This window comes from Spea bombifrons, chromosome 1, assembly GCF_027358695.1.
Source record: "Spea bombifrons isolate aSpeBom1 chromosome 1, aSpeBom1.2.pri, whole genome shotgun sequence".
Lineage (NCBI taxonomy): Eukaryota > Metazoa > Chordata > Amphibia > Anura > Pelobatidae > Spea > Spea bombifrons.
The window spans coordinates 88,138,498-88,160,499 of NC_071087.1; the positions used below are offsets into that span (position 1 = coordinate 88,138,498).

A 22,002-nucleotide genomic window follows, 5' to 3' on the forward strand; every position below is an offset into this window, starting at 1 on the left:
ATAAGACGACCCTGATTATAAGACGACCCCCCAAAATCTGAATATTAACTTAGGAAAAAAAGAAAAAGCCTGAATATAAGACGACCCTAAAGGAAAAAAGTTTTACCAGTAAATGTTAATTCATGTAAACTATTTTTTTTAATAAAAGCTATGATTGAGAAAAATATTTTTTTTTTGTTTTTATTTCTTGTATTTTCCAACCTGTCCCCCAGTTACGCACATCTGCCCCCAGGCTTGCCACACCAATATGGCACTGTGGCCCATGATATGCCTTTTAACCCTCTATATGCCACTGTGCCCCATGGTATGCCTTTTGACCCCCTATGTGCCACTCTGCCTCCAGAAATGCCTTATACCCCTATATCCCATTCTGGCATTTAGGGGGTTAAAATGCATATTATGTGGCAGAGTGGCATATAGGGAGGTATAAGGCATTCCAGGAGGCAGAGTGGCATTAAGGGAGTTAAAAGGCATTATATAGAGCACTCTGCCTCCAGAAATGCCTTATACCCCTATATGCCACTCTGGCATTTAGGGGGTTAAAAGGCATATTATGGGGCAGAGTGGCATATAGGGAGGTATAAGGCATTTCAGGAGGCAGAGTGCACTATTAAATGCCCCCTTAACGCCACTCTGCCTCCTGAAATGCCTTATACCTCCCTATATGCCACTCTGCCCCATAATATGCCTTTTAACCCCCTAAGTGCCAGAGTGGCATATAGGGGTGTAAGGCATTCCAGAAATGACACACACGCACACACACACACACACACACACACACACACACACACACACACACACACACACACACACACACACACACACACACACACACACACACACACACTTACTTACCGGTGCTTCCAATTTCCTGCTGTATTGCCGGGGCAGCGGGTTGACGTCTCATTCCGCGGCAGCCGGAAGGAGGTGGAGTTGGCAGCGGGGGTTTGTATGCGTCCGTCGCAAATACCTTCCCCGGCTCTCAGAGATCAGGAACTCTTGAACTCTGATCTCTGACAGTCGGGGAAGGTATTTGCGACGGACGCATACAAACCCCCGCTGCCAACTTCACCTCCGGAAGCACCGGTAAGTGTGTGTGTGTGGGGGGGGGGCGACGACAGGAGGATCCAGGTCCCCTGCAGCGGTGCGGGGGATCTGGATCTTAGTCTCCTAATCAGACCTCTATTTGAGGTCTGATTAGAAGACGACCCCGATTATAAGACGAGGGGTATTTTTCAGAGCATTTGCTCTGAAAAAAACCTCGTCTTATAATCGAGCAAATACGGTACGTCTTGCTTTGGGAGGGGATTTACCCATGCTGATTGCCAACATATTATAAGTTCTGCCCCAATCATGTTTTTCCTCCTGAAACCTTCATGCGATTTTGGTGAACGCTATATGTTTTGTCATGTTTACATATATTTAAAGGCTGAGTGCAGGGTGCGATGAGGAGCGCTATGTGCATGTAGCAGTGCTGCAGGGTCACACAGATGGTGGTCCTTTGGATATGCTTTCATCTACCCATTCGTGTCCCTCTGTTTGTCCATTTATATAAAATGGCCCCCTCTGTAAATGGCCCAGGGGCAGACATAATGTTCTCTGACTAAAGTTCCTCTTAGGCTTGGTTTCCATTGGGGTTTTTTTGGCTAAAAAAGCCTATAAAAACGCCAATAGCGCCACCTGGCGTTTTTTTTGTGAAAAACGGCTGCAGCCAGATGTTAGCTGTAATTCAATAGGAAATCGCAAAATGCCATTTCCACTTGGCGTTTTTCTGTTTGGCGTTTTTTCAGTCCTCTTTGGCGTTTTTCTGCTTTTTTGGGCTCTGTGGCAGTTTTTCAAAACTGCAGCATGTTGACACTCTGGCGTTTTTTGCAAGAAATCTTGGCTTTTTTTCTCCAATAGAAGTCTATGGGAGAGAAAAAACGCCATGAAAAAGCCATGTGGGTTTATTGCCTTGGCGTTTTTTATGGCGTTTTTTCCACAGTTACAATGCAGAGGATGGACCCAGTATCTGTGTGTCCTACGAGAAATAGGCTGAAAACAAACAGTTTCACACAAAACAAAGTCCTGGACTGGTTCATATTGAATTTTACACCATTTGGAACAAACATGCCATTACAAACAAACATACGCGACCGGATCCTGCGTGCCAAAAGCAACAGCAAACAATTTGCACCATCATTTGGGGCCAATCTTCCCAGAGGAGCAGACATTCGAAATAAAGCATGCCTTACAAACCACAGAAAAGAGACAAAAGGGTCTACCAAGTAAATGACATCAGGAGAGGGCAGATACTTGCCATTTATCCTAATCCCTTTTAGCTGGGTGAAACTTCTAACTTGTAAAGGCTGGAAAAACTGCCTAAGGTCAAAAAAAGCAATTTCCACAGAAAGGCTAAAACGCCAGAAAAAACTGCAGAAAAAACGCCAAAACGCAGGTAAATGCAGCGGCAGTTTTCTTGGCAGTTTTCCTGGCGTTTTTCATCAAGAAAAAAACGCCGGACAAAAACCCAAGTGGAAACCTAGCCTAATAGCAGTTGGACATCTTGGCATCGATCAGACAAGCTGACAGCCGGGTTGAGCGAAGTGTAAGTGCTTAGCAGGGTGTTTATCAATAATCTCTCTTGCAGAATCACCCAAGATTTCTTAATGTCACAACGGTAGTTTAAATGTGGCATAGAAATTTTGTGTATCTGATTTCTGTATATGTTGGACAAGTATTGTTTGGCTGATTATGGTTCCTTGAAATACTAATGAAATCTTATGAGGCCTGAATGGCTGTTCAGTGCATTTCATTCGCAAAGAACGCTCTCCTGCCCCAAGGGCTCAGCGTTGATCTGGGCTTATGGTTTTATCATTTGCCTAATTGATGTTAAGGTTCCTAACTCAATTTGCCTTTAAAAGGAAATTGCATTTGAAATTTCTAGTATGGGTATAAAACCCTTTATGCCTTCTATTACAGGCATTTTCATGAGTAAGGATACCAAATCCTGCCAGCCTCACTATTATCTGTGCCGATTACACAAGCGGCATGGCTTTGTCCATACATATAGTTTTACTATATACGTTTCAGATCAATACACGGATGGCAGTTGTGGTGTGGTGATGGTCTGACATAATGGGGTTGCAACTCTATCGATGAAGGCTTGATCGCCCCAGATCTTGTATTGAACTCTGAAGTATTACCGACCTGGTTAAGTAGATTTAGGTGTTCAGTATTTCTGTGTCTTCATACTAGTGTTTGGATTTCTCTTGAGCCAAAATTTTGGTGTGGAATGACATAAGCTTAGAAAGTCAAGCGGTGAAGGCTGACTCCTTTGCTGCAGTGTTCTGAAACATTTTTATTATCTTCTCTAATTTGAGGTAAAGTTTAACTTCCATAAGCAAATGCATCATAATCTTCATCCAATTAAATACTATTAAATTCTGTAGTTGAACATGGCGGGTAATACCACAAGAGCTACCCATACCCTAGATTGTTAAACTCTGCTCTACTGAGGACATAGCAGCTGTATATCTAAATGCATCTTCACCTGTGAAATGACACAAACATTTCATCGGCCCTGCCTATTTTATATTGGGCCAAACAGAGAAAAAAATCAAATCAATTAGAACTGATTAAAAAACAATATTCTTGCAGTAGAGATCTGGAGAGATTGTGTTCACATCGCCCTCCCATCTGGCTCTCATCAGGGAAACATCATTTTTAAATGGCCTCAACACGTCTGAGTGCTACTTTGTCACAGTGATTATCCTGTCTGAACACATACGGATCTATTTCTGACTGTCATAAAGGGGATTTTTCTCTTTCCTCTGGGCCCCTTTATTGCTTGAGGGCAGTACATGGAAAAAAATTACTGGTGGCCCAAACGCAATTAAAGCAGCACATGCCTTGTGTCAAACTGTGTCTTGGAAAGCCTGCACTGACATTGGGGAAAATAAAATATGCAAATAAAAATAATACACGAACAAGAAAACATGCGTAGTATAAAATGCTTAAAAGAACCATACAAGCAGCATGGCGTAATATAAAACAGAAGCTGAGAAGTACGGGGGAAGGGCGGTGCAAAAAGGTCTGAATTCTAGGTAGTCCTGTACATATTTGCTGTCAATAAAATGGTCTGCAAGATATTATTGATAATAGCTTAACGATTGTCAACAACTTGTAGCACTAGAGGCCAACGCACAGTCTGACAACACAATGCAGGAAGAGTAAACAACAACAACTTCCTGTTTGAAGTGACAACAGGCTTCCATCTTAACTGTGAGATCCAAGTGAATGCAGGGAAGGCTGCTTTGGCCATCAGGATGTCCGAGCTGGAAAATAGAGCTCTAATTTATTACTAAATCCAGGCCTGAACCACATGCACTATTTTTGTGCGGATTGGGACCAAAAAAAATGCGTATCCAGCATTTCTCATTTAAAACAGCCTTTAGCTCCATATAATGCAGAAAAGAATAAGAAACGTATCTAAAAGGCAACTTTTAAGTTATTTAATATAACTGCCTGGTAATAACACAAAAGTCGTGCATGATTATTGTATTCCTAGTGTAGTTTACTCTCAAAATCTGTCCTGCTGCTAAGATTATTATGAGCTGCATGTCCTTGACGTATAGTATAGGGTTTAATCTGTGTGATCAATCAGGCAGAAAAACACCTACTGTAAAGACCTTCTAATCCAGTGTTAATTGCCTTTCTATTAACTAAAATTAACAAAGCGTGATGATATAGATAATTTAAAATGAATCCACAGGCATATTTCCCAGTGCGTGCTCCATAATATTGCATAGGAGTGGCATCTGACAGAAACAAAAAGAAAATGCCTCTAAATAAGTGTGGATGGCAATTACTAGAAAAGTTTAATATTTTGTATGGAATTACCAATGGGGCTAACCTCACTAGTACTAAATTATTTAGAATACAGTGTGTATATAGGTAGGTGTGTGTGTGTGTGTGTATATGTGTATATATATATATATATATATATATATATATATATATATACATATATATATATACATATATATATATATACATATATATATATATATATATATATACATATATATATATATATATATATATATATATATATATATATATATATAATGTGTGTGTGTGTGTATACAACCAACAAAAGTTATGGTGGGTGAAGGTGATGGGAAACCCTTCCACTTAAAATTAAGGGGGTAGTAGAAGCATTATTAAACACTCATCTACAGACACCAGACACGCCAGAAGGCTTGTTTTTCCCTCAGAAATCTCATGGTGCTGCCACAACCACAAGGGATTCTGGGTAGGCGCATGCAAATAAGGTCAATCGCAACCTCATGCTGACGAGTCCTATTAAGGACGAAACAGCTGTCCATGAGTTGTGATCTGCCTACTGCACCTCTTCCCGAGTTTTAACAGAGTCTAAACGCTGTCCTGTACATTGGGCAATTACTTTCAAGGGTTCCATGTATAAAGTGGATATAGAGGCAAAAGGTGATCATTGTTGACCTTATTTGCATGCGCGTACCCAGAATCCCTTGTGGTTGTGGCAGCACCATGAGATTTTAATAATCTTTCTACTGCTATTCATATATATATTATTACCGTATTTGCTCGATTATAAGACGAGGTTTTTTTCAGAGCAAATGCTCTGAAAAATACCCCTCGTCTTATAATCGGGGTCGTCTTCTAATCAGACCTCAAATAGAGGTCTGATTAGTAGACTAAGATCCAGATCCCCCGCACCGCTGCAGGGGACCTGGATCCTCCTGTCGTCGCCCCCCCCCTCCCCACACACTTACCGGTGCTTCCGGAGGTGAAGTTGGCAGCGGGGGTTTGTATGCGTCCGTCGCAAATACCTTCCCCGACTGTCAGAGATTAGAGTTCCAGAGTTCCTGATCTCTGACAGCCGGGGAAGGTATTTGCGACGGACGCATACAAACCCCCGCTGCCAACTCCACCTCCTTCCGGCTGCCGCGGAATGAGACGTCAACCCGCTGCCCCGGCAATGCAGCAGGAAATTGGAAGTGTGTGTGTGTGTGTGTGTGTGTGTGTGTAATGCCTTACACCCCTATATGCCACTCTGGCACTTAGGGGGTTAAAAGGCATATTATGGGGCAGAGTGGCATATAGGGAGGTATAAGGCATTTCAGGAGGCAGAGTGGCGTTAAGGGGGCATTTAATAGAGCACTCTGCCTCCTGAAATGCCTTATACCTCCCTATATGCCACTCTGCCCCATAATATGCCTTTTAACCCCCTAAATGCCAGAGTGGCATATAGGGGTATAAGGCATTTCTGGAGGCAGAGTGCTCTATATAATGCCTTTTAACTCCCTTAATGCCACTCTGCCTCCTGGAATGCCTTATACCTCCCTATATGCCACTCTGCCCCATAATATGCATTTTAACCCCCTAAATGCCAGAATCGGATATAGGGGTATAAGGCATTTCTGGAGGCAGAGTGGCACATAGGGGGTCAAAAGGCATACCATGGGGCACAGTGGCATATAGAGGGTTAAAAGGCATATCATGGGCCACAGTGCCATATTGGTGCGGCAAGCCTGGGGGCAGATGTGCGTAACTGGGGGACAGGTTGGAAAATACAAGAAATAAAAACAAAAAAAAAATATTTTTCTCAATCATAGCTTTTATTAAAAAAAATAGTTTACATGAATTAACATTTACTGGTAAAACTTTTTTCCTTTAGGCTAGGTTTCCACTTGGGTTTTTTTAGCTAAAAACGCCTATAAAAACGCCAATAGCGCCACCTGGCGTTTTTTTGTGAAAAACGCATGCAGCCAGATGTTAGCTGTAATTCAATAGGAAATCGCAAAATGCCATTTCCACCTGGCGTTTTTCTGTTTGGCGTTTTTTTAGTCCTCTTTGGCGTTTTTCTGCTTTTTTGGGCTCTGTGGCAGTTTTTCAAAACTGCAGCATGTTGACACTCTGGCGTTTTTTGCAAGAAATCTTGGCTTTTTTTCTCCAATAGAAGTCTATGGGAGAGAAAAAACGCCATGAAAAAGCCATGTGGGTTTATTGCCTTGGCGTTTTTTATGGCGTTTTTTCCACAGTTACAATGCAGAGGATGGACCCAGTATCTGTGTGTCCTACGAGAAATAGGCTGAAAACAAACAGTTTCACACAAAACAAAGTCCTGGACTGGTTCATATTGAATTTTACACCATTTGGAACAAACATGCCATTACAAACAAACATACGCGACCAGATCCTGCGTGCCAAAAGCAACAGCAAACAATTTGCACCATCATTTGGGGCCAATCTTCCCAGAGGAGCAGACATTCGGAATAAAGCATGCCTTACAAACCACAGAAAAGAGACAAAAGGGTCTACCAAGTAAATGACATCAGGAGAGGGCAGATACTTGCCATTTATCCTAATCCCTTTTAGCTGGGTGAAACTTCTAACTTGTAAAGGCTGGAAAAACTGCCTAAGGTCAAAAAAAGCAATTTCCACAGAAAGGCTAAAACGCCAGAAAAAACTGCAGAAAAAACGCCAAAACGCAGGTAAATGCAGCGGCAGTTTTCTTGGCAGTTTTCCTGGCGTTTTTCATCAAGAAAAAAACGCCGGACAAAAACCCAAGTGGAAACCTAGCCTTAGGGTCGTCTTATATTCAGGCTTTTTCTTTTTTTCCTAAGTTAATATTCAGATTTTGGGGGGTCGTCTTATAATCAGGGTCGTCTTATAATCGAGCAAATACGGTATATTATAAATTCACTTGTGTCTTTAGAGGTACAGGGTATAAAGCATTTTTCCCAATTTGAAAATATGAAAATGACAGTTATGTAATGGTGGGAGAAAAAATTATTTGCTTACCTGCGCTGCCCCCTAGAGGTGAGTTAACTTGTGCTAAAAGAGACTAGCTTGCATTGTCCTGGATCTCGGTGCTTTCATTTGAGTCAGAAGGTTAATGCGTGTTATTGTAGAAAGCAGGTAAGACTATTACTTTAAACTATGCATCAGGGGATGATTGGTGGGCTTTACAAACCTGTTTAAAAACATCTTTACATGCATCAAAATCTTAGGATGCTATTTATCTCTGACCCGGGACTCCTGATGCTTCACAGCTTTCTTCCCTGAAAAGAAAACCCTATGTTTTCCGAAAGTCCTTTGAAAAGGCTTTAACTAGCCTACTGTTGCTACCAATGCGGGAAGTCTCCACAGCAGCAGATGTTGGTTCTGCAATGTCTTTTGAACGAGGACACTCACATATTTCTTCTGTGTTGGAAGCACAGGGTTACACAGTATTTAGCAATACTCACAATACCTGATTGAATATGTCCCAGGAGAGTATAACAGAGTGTTCGGAATTTGATGGTCTCATTCACTGGAGACACGACGAGAAAACAAGTGTTTTCTCAATATGAATTGGGTGTTTTGTTTTAATGTAACGGGTCTGAATAGAACTGTGTTAAGTAAGCTTAGTATCTACTTGATGTTCTTTACTACGAGAGTAAGTACAACACTAGGCTTTAACCTTTATGTACTGTGCTTCTTCTGCCACATGTTGGCTATGAGGCCTATATGCTACAGAAGAGTCTCAATGGGTTAAAGGGCAGCGCAGCCCCACTGATCCATTGTAAGAGATACTTCCATGTTGGAATTAGATAGGACGTTCCAAACTTGGGGTACTTTTGATGTAGTGACAGGCTAAGCAATATATTACCATGTAACCGAATCTCCAATATTTTATACCGGTTTACCTTTATTAGTAAATGGTACGTAGTAGGCCATAGTTTCCGTTGGGGACACATGTCATTGTTAAAGTATGTAACTAGTGATTCAGGCAAGCGAAGGAGTTGAGACACAAGGTACAAAAGATACTGCATCTGTACATATTATCAGTGTTGCAGAAATGAAACCAAGGCAGTCGTTAATCTTTGGGACGAGATGTACCATTCAGGCTGATGAATGTTACAACTGTCATGGCATTCCGCTGCTTATTTGGTTTATGCATGATATTTTACAATATAAGAATGACCTTTTATTTTTTTCCCTTTGCTTTCACAGGCTTTGGATGGGCAGAATATTTACAATGCCTGCTGCACCCTGCGCATTGAATTCTCTAAGCTGACAAGCCTTAATGTCAAGTACAACAATGACAAGAGTCGAGATTTCACCCGCATAGACCTCCCTACTGGTGATGGACAGCCCACTCTTGACACCACTATGGCTGCTGCATTTGGTAAGGTCTGGGTACATGAGTTGAGGCTTAAATTGTAAAAATTCAGTTATGGATGCTGAAGAGAATTATTTAAAGAAAAAAAAGGCATGGGGAGCAGTACAAGCTGTGATCTAGTCTAAATTCTCTCGTTTGTTGCAAATTCCATCTCGGCCTCTTGGACATTGCATAGTTAAAGCGCTGCCGAGTTCATTACTACACCCGTCCACAAGGGAGAAGCACTCGTACAAGCTGTCAAGGTACAGCCACAGGTTGGCCATAGCTGCCCCTTTCAGAAATGCACGATTTCAGACGGTAATGTCTGTGATTTGTAGATATTTACATGCTCAAACATTATCACGGTTTAGTCTTTACTCTGCCTGTCCAATGCTTTTATTTTCCATCTTATCTGTTCCGTGATGACCCATCTGGCGTGAAGAAATGCTTTTGCCATTTACAGCTCTGCTGAATAGGGAAAGAAATTAGCACTGTGAATGGATGGCTGTCACACTTGTTGACACAACCTGCTGGCAACATATTTTCTATGTACCACAAGCATTCAATAAACAGTCTTGATTATTATCTTATTTTTAAGCCATTCTTTCATATGGCTTAAATAATTTGTGATTGCAGATAACAGATTTAATTGCCTGTCAGACCTAATAATAGTCTTCTGCTTGGGATTTTTTTCTAGGAAAAACCTTCTTTTTCCTTCATGAAACCCAGAAAAGTAGTTCCGTTAGCTGCGGGTATTACCTGCACCGTTTTCTGAAATTTCTTGCAGCAGCACATGTAACTTGTAACTTCAGGGGGAAAAAAAACATCAATTATCTTCTCAGTAATTGCTACATTATATTTCCAAAAATATGTGGACAGATCTGACCATCACACCAGGCTGAAAATCCTATTTCAAAACCAAGGGCATTAATACAGAGTTGCCCCCTTGCAGCTTATAACAGCCTCTTCTCCTATGGGAAGGCTTTCCACAAGATTTTGAAGTATCGGTGGGAATGTGTGTCCGTTCAGCCAAAAGTGCATTTAAGCCAGTGCTCTGTACATGCCACTCAAGTTCCACCAGACCATGTGGTTATGGGCCCTGCTTTGTGCACTGGGGCAGAGTCATGCTGGATTCCCCAAACCACAAAGTTGGAAGCATACAATTTCCCAAAATGTCAAATTGTATGTTGTAGCATTAACGTTACTCTTAACTGTAACAAAGGCCCTGTCCCTCCTCGCTAAATATTTTTCCCTCAAACTCAACCCACCAAAGGAAAGAAAAACATGTGAAAAGTTTAATTTTATAAATACAAGGTCTCCACATAATCTTTATTTATGTAAAATCCATACGCCAATGGGATACACTGCAGTTAGCGATGGACACCAATTTGAGTTGGAAAAAGCGACCATTGGATAACATAACCGAGACCTGCTAGATAAAGGAGGGATGTTGTCACGAGGGTAAACCAAAAATGAGTTGAGGTTTGAGCCAGCCTATTCACAAGCCTGGGCAGAGTACTATCGTGTCTCTGTATCTTTGAGTTAGACTATTTCAATCCAAATGGAATGGAGCATTTTTCATCTCTTAGCCATGCTATTGTATAATAGACATTCACCGTCATTCTGTAAAGTGACATAGTTACATAGTATATAAGGTTGAAAAAAGTCCATCAAGTTAATCACTTCCACTAATACTGTATGTGCTCTTTTTTTTCTTCCTCTGTTTTGAATGTTAACTTGGAGATCATCTTTCTGTCTTGCAAGGCTCATTAACCCTCTGCTGCCTGAGAAGATTGAGAGATTAATGTAGAAAATACATTTAAAAGTATTTTTCTATGCTGTGAAAGGTCACTCGCAGATCTCAAGGAAATTGACCCATTTCTAGTAAATATGCTGCAAATTGTACCTTGACTTTGTGGGTATTGTGTTTTTTTAAACACATGGTAATATTTTATAGTGCAATACTAATGCTTAGAGTTAGCGTTTCCAATATATAGATTATCCTTTTTTTTCCATGCCCCCCTTATGATAACACTCCCACATGTTGGATATTCAACAGGCTCCTTATTTTAATCCGCACTGTAGTTTGTAAGTAGCTGTATATTTTAAAGTCATTCATCCGAGAGAATGGCTTGTACCAGTGCTGAAGATGTGTATGGATTGGTATATTTAACCTCTCATTTGATGCACCATGAATACACTCTACAGTTTGAGTTATGCATGGTTGATATATTCCTCTTAATTCCTGTAGGTGCTCCGGGTATCATCTCCTCTCCGTACGCAGGAGCTGCAGGTTTTGCCCCCGCCATTGGGTTCCCTCAAGCAGGTGAGTAAGCATGAAATCTGATGAGACACAAATTATTTATTTAAGGCTTCAGTATCAAGGTTTTTTGGCTCTATATTTCTAGTACAACTCTACCCGAGACATTGTTACCGAGAGCGAGTAAATGTCGGCCATTTTGTTTAGTTAAAAGGTACTTCTGTGCCATAGGATTTGCACAGATTGTGTTGCGCATGCAGGAACTCTGCATCTTTAGGTATAATAAAAAGTCAGTTACTCTGATTACAAAAGTATAGTGAAAACATCAAGGGCAAAAAAATGAAAATTGTATAAGTCCATCAGCTTCTTTATAGGTTAAGGAAGGCTACCCCTAGCCCCTTCTGCGGCTAAAGATGAATTCTGCCTCTGTATAATGCATTGTTAAATCAGAGAGATTTCTCACCTTGCATATTAAACAATGCATTACACAGGGTCAGGTCTGTGCTTCCTGCAGATGAAGAGAGCTGGGGCCATTCATCAGGATGATTTACTAACCACACCTTGAAGTAAATTATTTTCTGTTAAACCCCATTATGTGGAAAATATGTATTTTGCGCTGTTTAGAGGTTGTTTTTCCATTCAAACAATGGTGTTGCTTAACAATATGTGTATTAACAATAAATATATTAATCATATAAGGAATCACATGAGTTGTAAGCTGTGACTTTATTAAGAATATTCTATGGCTGGGTACCATGTACCAAGGTCATGTGCTCCATCATAGAAGCCCCAACAGAAGTGCTGGGCGGAAGCGAAGGTTATCTGCACGCATCACGCAGACATTCACTGCCTGCCAGAGAGGAGGATCCAGGTCCCCTGCAGCGCAGCGGGGGATCTGGATTTAAGTCTTATAGTCAGACGAATATTTGAGGTCAAATTTATAAGATGACCTCGAATATAAGACGAGGGGTATTTGTCAGAGTATTTTCTTTGAAAAAACCTTCTTATGTTCGAGCAAATACGCTATTACTCAGGCTTTGTCTTATCAAAATGACTTGAATTGGTGCTTTATTACAACTGATGGTATTCAAGATGTTCACTATTAACACTGTAGTTTGAAAGATAAATTTACTGTGAATATGATGTTTTTTTGTGTATTTAAGGTCTTTCAGTCCAAGGCGTTCCTGGGGCCCTTGGCCCACTTGCTCTAACTACTTCTGCCATCACTGGGCGTATGGTAGGCTTAACGGCAATGCCTGGACACTCAGTTCTGTTGGTCAGCAACCTCAATCCTGATGTAAGTATACTGCTCTAGCCTTACTGTAGAACTCTCTACCATTGTGAAAGATACTTTCCACAAATCTTTGGGTACTTTCGATCGCACCATAACTTTTGATTCCGACTCTGTGTATCTATAAGTTAATGCAAATTCTCCATAGGTAATTATTTTTTTGTGTGTATTTTATCACAAATATATTAGTATACAGACATAATACAGGATGCAGCTAATGTTAACACTTGGTAAATGTCAATGGGATTATTGCATTGATCAGTACAGGATTGATCTCGCCTTCCTGTTTTGTTCATACATAATGACATATAAATGGTTTTATGTCATGGCCAAATACTTTACAGGGATCAGTTATGCAAACCAAGTTTGAAAAATGAAAATGCAATTAAATTGGGTTTCTACTACTTCTGTAATGGGCAGATAGATTTCAGATAAATGGTTTTTTTTATATAAGTTGTGTCATATGTACTTAGTAGAATATATAATATGTGTTGGATGATATATGATAACCTCTTTTTTTGTGGTTAAAATCCTTTTTGAAATTTTTATTTTATACAGGTTATCTTACCTCACGGGCTCTTTATCTTGTTTGGTGAGTTTAGATGTCTCTGAAAACCTTTGGTTAGGTCCTTTTTTTAATTTTCTCATTGGCATATGATAAACCATTTGTAGTGTGTGCCCTTGACCAAGTTCACAATAAAACAGACTATATAATGATCTATAACTATGTGCATTTACCATGCTTGGATAGCGGTATTCCTCTTTTATAGATAACACACAAAATTAAATGAATGCAGCCAAATTTTCTTTCTTTACTTTCTTTTCTTTTTATGTGTGTTTGTTGAGTCTACTGACTGCTATCATTACATACTATTGAGGAATAATTTATCTTATTATATTTTACTAATATTTCTCATAGTAGCATTTCTTATAAACAGATATATGTGAAATATTCTGTCCTACTTGCCTACCAGTTGAATAATCAGTGTCTTGTTTTTATCTTCAGGTGTCTATGGGGATGTCCATCGTGTGAAGATACTGTTTAACAAAAAGGAGAATGCATTGGTGCAGATGGCAGATGCAACCCAAGCACAACTTGGTAGGCATTAAGCGCAATTACAATTTTTGATGATCTTCCAAAGAACATTTGCATTGGAAAGGAATTGTGAGGTGTAATGAACGACTGGTATGGCATTGGAAAAGGTCACAGTGTGAAGTAGTAATTTTGTTTACAAAACTTTTCTGTACATGTAACCAAATGCAGGAAATGGGTCATTTTGATGCACTGCTTTCTATATGACCTTGCCGACAGGAGATATGAATAGCATTTGTTTGGGGGGGGGGATCTTTTTATAATCTCTTGGAACTGGCCTATATGGACTAAAGCTTCCAAGAACATGTGTTTCTACTTACAAAATACATTTGTGAAAACTAGTGCTATTGTATGTATATTTATCAAGAATTACTGGTAGACCAGCAAACCTAATAAATTACAAAACAAAGTAGCTGCATTAGTTATTCACTCTCAATCATGCTGTTCTCCATTATAGCCATGAGCCATTTAAATGGACAAAGGCTTCATGGAAGGGTCCTGCGGATTACCCTCTCCAAGCACCAAGCTGTTCAACTTCCACGGGAAGGACATGAGGACCAGGGCTTGACCAAGGATTATACTAACAGCCCACTGCATCGCTTCAAGAAACCTGGCTCCAAAAACTTCCAGAATATATTCCCACCATCTGCAACCCTGCATCTGTCTAATATCCCGTATGTGTTTACCAATATTTTCTTGTGCTGTCTTGTTTCTATTTTATGGCACATCTGTAGTTATAGAAGAGGTAAATATATTTACAGAGAGGTGCCCTAGGGCCAGATCTTAAACATTGAGTCATCAAATGTTCCTGCCATCTTCTACTCTTTTAGCACTTCACCCAGAACTGTAAATATGGCCCCTAGTCACTTCAGGCCATGTCATGCACAGGTGTAAGAATAAGGTGACCGACATGTAAGGAGCTTTAGTTTCGTTATCAAGAAGACATCCACATAAAATCTGTATGTCTGATATCAGAAATATATATATATATTTTTTTAAATACTGTGAGGGCAGTTAAGATGGGGAATGCGCTGTGAAGTGAAGTGATTTTGGTGGATTCAGTTGGCCCTTTAAAAAAAAACAAAAAAAAACCCTAACTTTTCTAGTGAATACAGTCATTCAGGGTTAGAACAATTTAGCTTATGTAATGTTGATCCATGGAAAAAACTGAAAAACTGCAAAAACATATGAGTAGGTAAAAAAATAAATAATATATTTTCATTTTTTTTCCCCATTGAAGACCTTTAGTTACTGATGAGGATCTCAAGAGACTATTTGCAAGCACTGGCTGTACAGTCAAGGCCTTCAAATTCTTCCAGTAAGTTTTTCTGTCTTTGTTCAAATATTACATAAAATGCAGGTTGTTTTTATGTGGACGGTACAATAGCTGTGGGCTACAGGTCATCTGTTTTGTATGTACTTGGGTCGTTTTTTTTTGTTTTTTAAACTTCCTCTGGAGATAAAGCTGATCTTAAAAATGGCCCAATACTATACTGTGTACTGAAGCCAAAGTATTTTTTCTATGCCTACAAAAAAAAATATTGATCTAGAATGCCTGTTTCTTTTTCAGAAAAGATAGGAAGATGGCTTTAATTCAGCTTGGATCTGTGGAAGAAGCTATTCTGGCTCTAATAGAACTACATAACCATGACTTGGGAGAAAATCACCACCTTCGGGTTTCCTTCTCCAAATCAATGATCTGATTTCTCAGCACCTCATCATTCCTTTACACGCTTCCCTTAAGACTGGACCACGGTTTCAGCAAAAGCCCTCAAACAGAGACTGAAGATGCTAAACCCAACTCTGCTTCTTAATATCAAACATATATTTTGAGAAGACGGAGCACCCGCGTTTCATACAAATCAACACTGACTCCGCAAAGTAGAAATGACCCAGAAACACCTTCTGTCTAATGTCAATGAGACATGTAACTTCAACGGTTTTTATGGAAAACCCTCAAAACACTTAATTCTCTACCGTGATTATAATGTTAGTTTTTTTTGTACTTCACTCCTGTATGTCCTTTTCATTCTCGTTCCACGATAGCCTTACACAACATCATTCAGAGGATCGTTTAGGGATTGGATGCTTAAACAGCGCTTTAGGAATTTCTTTTTGCTTTGTATTCTTTTTGACTGTACTTTCCATGCCACCTGAATGTAAATTAAGTTATGGCATGTGTAGTCATTTAACGGTTACCAAAAAAGGAGCAATGTAGAGTTGCTTATAGATCCCCATTGGCATCTTTTTTTCGCCCATTTCTTCCACATGATTTTTTTTATACATATAATATATTTTGGAAGGATGGGGGCACATACCAAATAAATAGACATAGGTGAAAAAAAAATTATTTTGTGGCCACATTTTCATTAAAAAAATAATTTAGATAACACTTCTCTTCCAAATATATATATTTTGTCTTTATTTATTGCTGATTTATTGGGCTGTGGCAAGATGTTTTTCCTATAGGGCCACAGATTTTCATTTAATACTTGATTGCATTTTTTTTTTTTTAAATATATATATAGTGACCCGTTAGCATATGAATAGAGATATGCTTTTTTAGCCTTCAACCTATTCCGAGTTATCCTCTACATTGTTTTACACAACTGTGTATTCATATATATATTTATTTATTTTGTATTCTGCTTGTATGTAGAACTATATACATACACAAATACGATATATGTAACCGGGTAGGGCAGCGTATAATCGAAATGCTGTGTAGTTCTGTTGTCCCGGATGTGTTGTGTAACGCTATGGCTATGGAACAGAATGGAAAGGTTCACCGTTGACAAAAAAAAAAAACATAAAAATCATGAACTATTACTTTTCTGAAAAAAAAAGAAGTTTACAGTCTTAAGAAAATGATTCAGGTCTTTCATTTGGTTTGACAGATTTTTAAAAATTATTTTTGGTAATGTTGAAAAAAAAAAAAATACTTAAACCTCAAGGGTTTTTTGTACCACTATAATAACTGAAAGACTTACATGAGATTTACTGTGTACTTAGTTAATTTACTTATTATGTGCCTTATTACGTGCTTATAATGAAATAATAGTTTAGATTATTTTCTGATATATCTTTCGAAAATTGTATTGTAGGCTTGGTGAAAGATTTTTTTTTTCATTCTTCGTTTTTCTAGATTTAAATGTTTTGTGTGTATTTTTTCTGTCTAAGTAAAAAAAGGAAGAAAATTCTGACATCAATTTTATTTGCCTTAGCTACAAAGAAACCAGATAGGGAATGAAAAATAGCCCTACGTATATATATATATATATAATGATGGCTAATAAATTCCACGGATAGCCACACAACACATTTAGAAAATTAATTTGGGTGGTCAGATGCTTTTATGTATTACCAGAATCCCATTAATTTACCGGTCAGTCTGACTTTTTTTTTTTTTCTTCCTCTTCTTCGTTGTTTCTCTGATAGGCTATCATTTTCTTTGTTACAGTGAAAGTTTAAGATTTTTTACTACAAAATATGAATACTGCCATTCCTCTGTGTGTATACTGCTTATGGATTGTAATTGGCAGTTACCAGAGAACTTGTTTAGCCTAAAATGATTAAAGTGACCCAACGTTTTCACCTGAAACTGTTCTCTTATTCTGGATGCAGAAAAAAAGAAGAAATCTATGTTTATGAATGTCCTTAATCAGCAATGAATGTTAGCCACTGCTGTTGGCAAGAAAATCATTTGGTTTTAATATAGTATTGTAGATCTGTAATTTTAGGTCTTAGCTGGTCTAAGCACAATAGTTGGTGATCATCAAATTACAATTTTGCCTTTTTTATTTTGACATTCCTTTTGCTGTTGGAAAGTTACCGCTGCGAATGAAAGAAATCATATACCTAAACTAACGAAAAAGAGCTGATAACATTTTGTATTGGTCTACCTTGGAGTGTTTATGGAACTCTTCTACACAAACCTGGAGTTCCTCCGGAGAGAGCACTTTGGTAGTATTTGAGTTTCTTCGAACTTGTATCGAGATACGAAATGTTAAAATGATTTGGGTCTATTGAGGGCAGAAACGTTCGTGTCCATATAAATCCAAGCTCAGGATTTATATATATTTTTTTTTTAGAGAAATCAATAGCTGTCCCTTTTGTTGTCTCAGATGGGAAATTCACACATTGATTTGTAGGTTGTAATTCTTACCGCATAGTCCAGAATTTCCCCTATTTTATAACTATGAAATTAGCAACAATTATTTCCTGGTAAATCTTGACCTCTGATGGTCAGGAGTTTAACCTGGATTCTTGTTCGCCTCAGGAACCTATGAAAGAGATAGAATGTCCACAGTTTGCTTATAGGACTGTATTCATCTATCGTCACTGCAGGTAGTGTTTTATTTATTTTTCTTTAGGATTAGACTTTTTATGCAGACATATATATCTCCTGACTGCGATAACACGATAATTGGTGCTGGACAAGGATGGTTTTCTATGGAAGATACCTCTCTGGCTAAAGCTACAGAACCTCTTCTAGCACCATCGATACTTGCCTTTTTATGTTAAGAAATGGCTTGTTAACGAGAGAAACTCTGATTTTATTATCTAAGTGGAATTAAGGGACGTTATCTTTAACCAAGTTGTATGTGAGATAAGCATATTAGCAGCTCACCTGTTCTAAGACCATTTTTAAACTTTTTTTTGACGTGTTTTTAAGATGCAATACTAGTTGGAAATATTGGCGTTTTGTTTCTTCTATTTGTCGGTGCTGTTTGGATTCATCGTCCTCTTGTATTTGGTTAATCATCTGGATTGCATTGGAGTAAACCTGACGTTTCCCAAAGAGATTTGTGTTGAGGCTTTTTAAATATTTGAGAGGACTATAACTGAGACAAATCTATAGAACTATAAATAAAAAGAAAATTCTGTTTGCCGTTTTAATTGGAAACCGTTAAATGCTTAATGACTGTCTTTTTTTTATTGGCATAACATAGCAGTATAAGAGAGCCTTAAATATTGACCCTTTTTGCACACTAAATATAAAGAATATGATAAAATTAATGTTTTAGATACATTTGCTAATCACACAATGGGACTATTTATGGCATTAATCAGAATCTATAACATTTTCATTATTCCAAATAGTAAATTGTTTTCGCACAAAATGGAAAAACTAAAACTGTTTCGGAGAGATTTCTTAACTTTATTTAGTGCTTCAGTTGACTCAGTTTCTCCTTTTCTATGGCTTCCATGTATGCATCTATATGTATCTATACAAAAATGTCTCGGCCCCTAGCACATTTTTTTTTAAGAGATCAGCTTAAGATATATTTAGGGGTCTGTGTGTAAAATATATATATATATAAAATATATATATATATATTATGCCATTAATCTATCTACGCTATCTATGTTAATATGTAGTGATTTATTTAATAAAATATGTTATGTCCCCTTTAATCATGTAAAAGTTCTGCATGAATTTACATGGTACAAAGAAGGCATATATAGTGCATGTTGCTACTTGTCGAATAATCTAGTTTGCTTGCTTGAATATTGCATAAATATGTCTGTGCGTGTATTCCATGCCACCGACGCCGAGATCTATACCTTAACATATCTCTTTGGGTTTAATCTTGCATATGTTTCCATGTGGTGTTTAGGTCTTTGTATGTAAATTCATGTGTCTGTGTATGTAAAATCTACATGCATTTTATTTGTTGACTAGCGTGTGTTATCCATAGTAAGCTCTATTTAATCATTATAGACATAAGGTTTTTTTCTTTTTCTCTTTTTGCTTGTCGTGTGTGAATTTGCTAACCTCTCCGAGGTTTAAAGTACTGCGCCATTTGCTTTGAACAACTATGCGTTCGTCTCCCTTGTACAAAGTCGTGGTTGGAGAATGACTAGATGTACCTAGGAGTGGTTTATTTTAACGTAGATCGGATCTGCTCTTGTAAGTTTGACTTGAACACAGGTAGGATATGGCAGAGCTGGGTTTTTAATGTTTTGTGTTACTTTTTTTTTGCTGTGTAGCACAGTGGATTAGATTTAAGTAATCCTGGTCTCCCGGTACAGTGCTATGTTATATTGTGTACAGATAACATGGTTCCTCCTTGGTACCTTTTGAACGACAAGGTATAAGGTGTCTTGGGTTGTTACATAGAGGTGCTTTTTCATCACTTATACATTTTACAGAATTTAACCCCCCCCCAAGAAAAGAATAGTTTATTTTTATAATTGGAGATTCTCAGGACTAGTAATCTGTGCTTTTTGGGTACTCCAAACTGAGAGCAAAGTCAGTGTTTTTTGGCCCAGTAGCAATAAGTGAGAAATAACAGTGACAATGAGATGGTTAATTATAACATTAAGAGTTTCAGTGTAAACCAAGCTGGCTCAGTTTCCTTTGAATCTAGGATGTGCTCTCGACAAGATATATCAATGCTTGCTTGAATAACATGCTGTGTTTCAAATACTTTTTTAAAGAACTTCTAACTGCCAAGGAAACGGACATCCACAACTTGGCTTTATATGTATCTTAAAAGTAAAAAAAAAAATTATATGCTGAAAAATAACCCCCCCCCTCCCCTGACCTCACCGTGTAGCTCCGGCAGAACGCAGTTTAATTAAAGACCTGAAAGAAACTATTCCGCAAACGACCTATTAAAAATATTTACATGCTTTCAACTAATAGATTTCATCTTACCTGTTGTTGAATGCATTATAGTTTGTATATTGTGGACACTCTGGACATTCTGCCGCGGTGACAGAATTTAAACGTATGCTTTAAATAAGAGTGGGGAAGTCGCAGAACAAGAGTCTTTACATTTAAACTGGTGGGCAAATGAAACACACACACACACTATAATATATATAATATATATCTTCTGGTGACAAACGCTTGCCAAGGCTGCCAAGTGTAATATATACATGGTGTAGAATGCATTGTGTGTGCGTAACATTCCATCATCCGAGTGTTATGTGCATGCCCACTTATGCCAAGTGTAACCTTTTCTTTATGAGTTTAATAATGATTGGGCTGATTTATAAATGCGCTGCAGGCACTCTGCAGGCCTAGTAAGCAAATCACCTATCTAGATACTTTCAACGCAAAAGCTTTTAAACATTGTTGCAATTACACTTTTTTGCACATTTGTCTCTGTTTTATTTTTATTGCGTGTGCCTGCAAGGTAGTAATAAATAACCCGCATGTATTTTATTCTTACCCTGGCGCTAATCACGTTATCTGCATATTTATAGATGGGATAATTGTAAGGATTTTATTACGTTATCGCGGGCAAACTAATTGCAAATTTGATTTTCCCCTCGTTTTTTAAATCCGTCTCGCGTTATTTTTTCTTTCTTCTAAACAAACCTGAAAAATGCACATCATTAAAAGTACTTCACTACTGCAATCATTTCTGCTTGCACAGTGAATGTGACCTTTCCTAACCTCTCTTAGAGAATACTAATACCCTGCTATCCATTTTTTATAGGGCTTATTAGTAAGAACAGGATGGTAAGAGGACCAAAGTTTATGTGCCTTCAATTTTACAGTTTTTTTGTTTTTACTTCTCGTTCACGTTTGTTTCAATGTAGAACCTGTTAACTATTTCACTCCAGTTTGCATTTAAATGTATACAAAGTGCACTGATCACACTGCAGAAGTGCTCTAAATTTTACTGCCTTTCACAATACCGGAATATGTAGAGCTCTGTAGCACACGTTTACAAAATCCAACTCTAAAATCTCTGCCCATCTGAGCAGTCAATCACGACATCTTCTGGGTTACAATAACAACATGATATTGCTCAAGGGAGCAGATCAATACTTACGTGATTAGTCCTTCTGTTCTGAATGTTTTATAGGTGGAGGTTTGGAAACTGCTCTTTGCAGTATTGGCAAACATGGCTACTGTTAACTGGTCGTGTTTTTATTTTAATATTATCTGGTTTCATTGTGTGTCCGTAGTGGTGTGTCTCTCGTAGTCTGTTAAACCCGCAGTAGCACAAGTCGCAACGTTTGACCAATCACATTCCTGTACTGTACATAGAACGTCGCCTCATTGCTCTGACCAAAGACATCTGTCCTGGAGTTACTGACATACTTACTGGCCGTGCACCCTTTTTTTTTTTTTAATGGGGACAAAATGCAAAAGTGGCCTTTTTTTTTTTACATACACATGAAAATAAATCGTGAACAAATCAATTTCTAATAGAAGGAAGAGGTTG

The 22,002-nt window shown here is 38.3% G+C and overlaps 1 protein-coding gene across 2 annotated transcripts in view; it reads left to right on the forward strand.

Moving 5' to 3' along the window:
* Positions 1–16,604, forward strand: part of PTBP3 (polypyrimidine tract binding protein 3) — a 71,399-nt gene extending 54,795 nt beyond the window's left edge. For both annotated transcript variants that reach the window (XM_053465839.1, XM_053465838.1), the window contains 8 exons: positions 9,022–9,196; positions 11,421–11,495; positions 12,593–12,726; positions 13,279–13,312; positions 13,727–13,819; positions 14,271–14,487; positions 15,054–15,131; positions 15,384–16,604. In XM_053465839.1, coding sequence (XP_053321814.1) covers positions 9,022–9,196; positions 11,421–11,495; positions 12,593–12,726; positions 13,279–13,312; positions 13,727–13,819; positions 14,271–14,487; positions 15,054–15,131; positions 15,384–15,516 — 939 coding nt within the window. In that variant the 3' untranslated portion in view covers positions 15,517–16,604. The remainder of the gene's footprint in view (positions 1–9,021; positions 9,197–11,420; positions 11,496–12,592; positions 12,727–13,278; positions 13,313–13,726; positions 13,820–14,270; positions 14,488–15,053; positions 15,132–15,383) is intronic.
* The last annotated feature ends 5,398 nt before the right edge of the window (positions 16,605–22,002 follow it).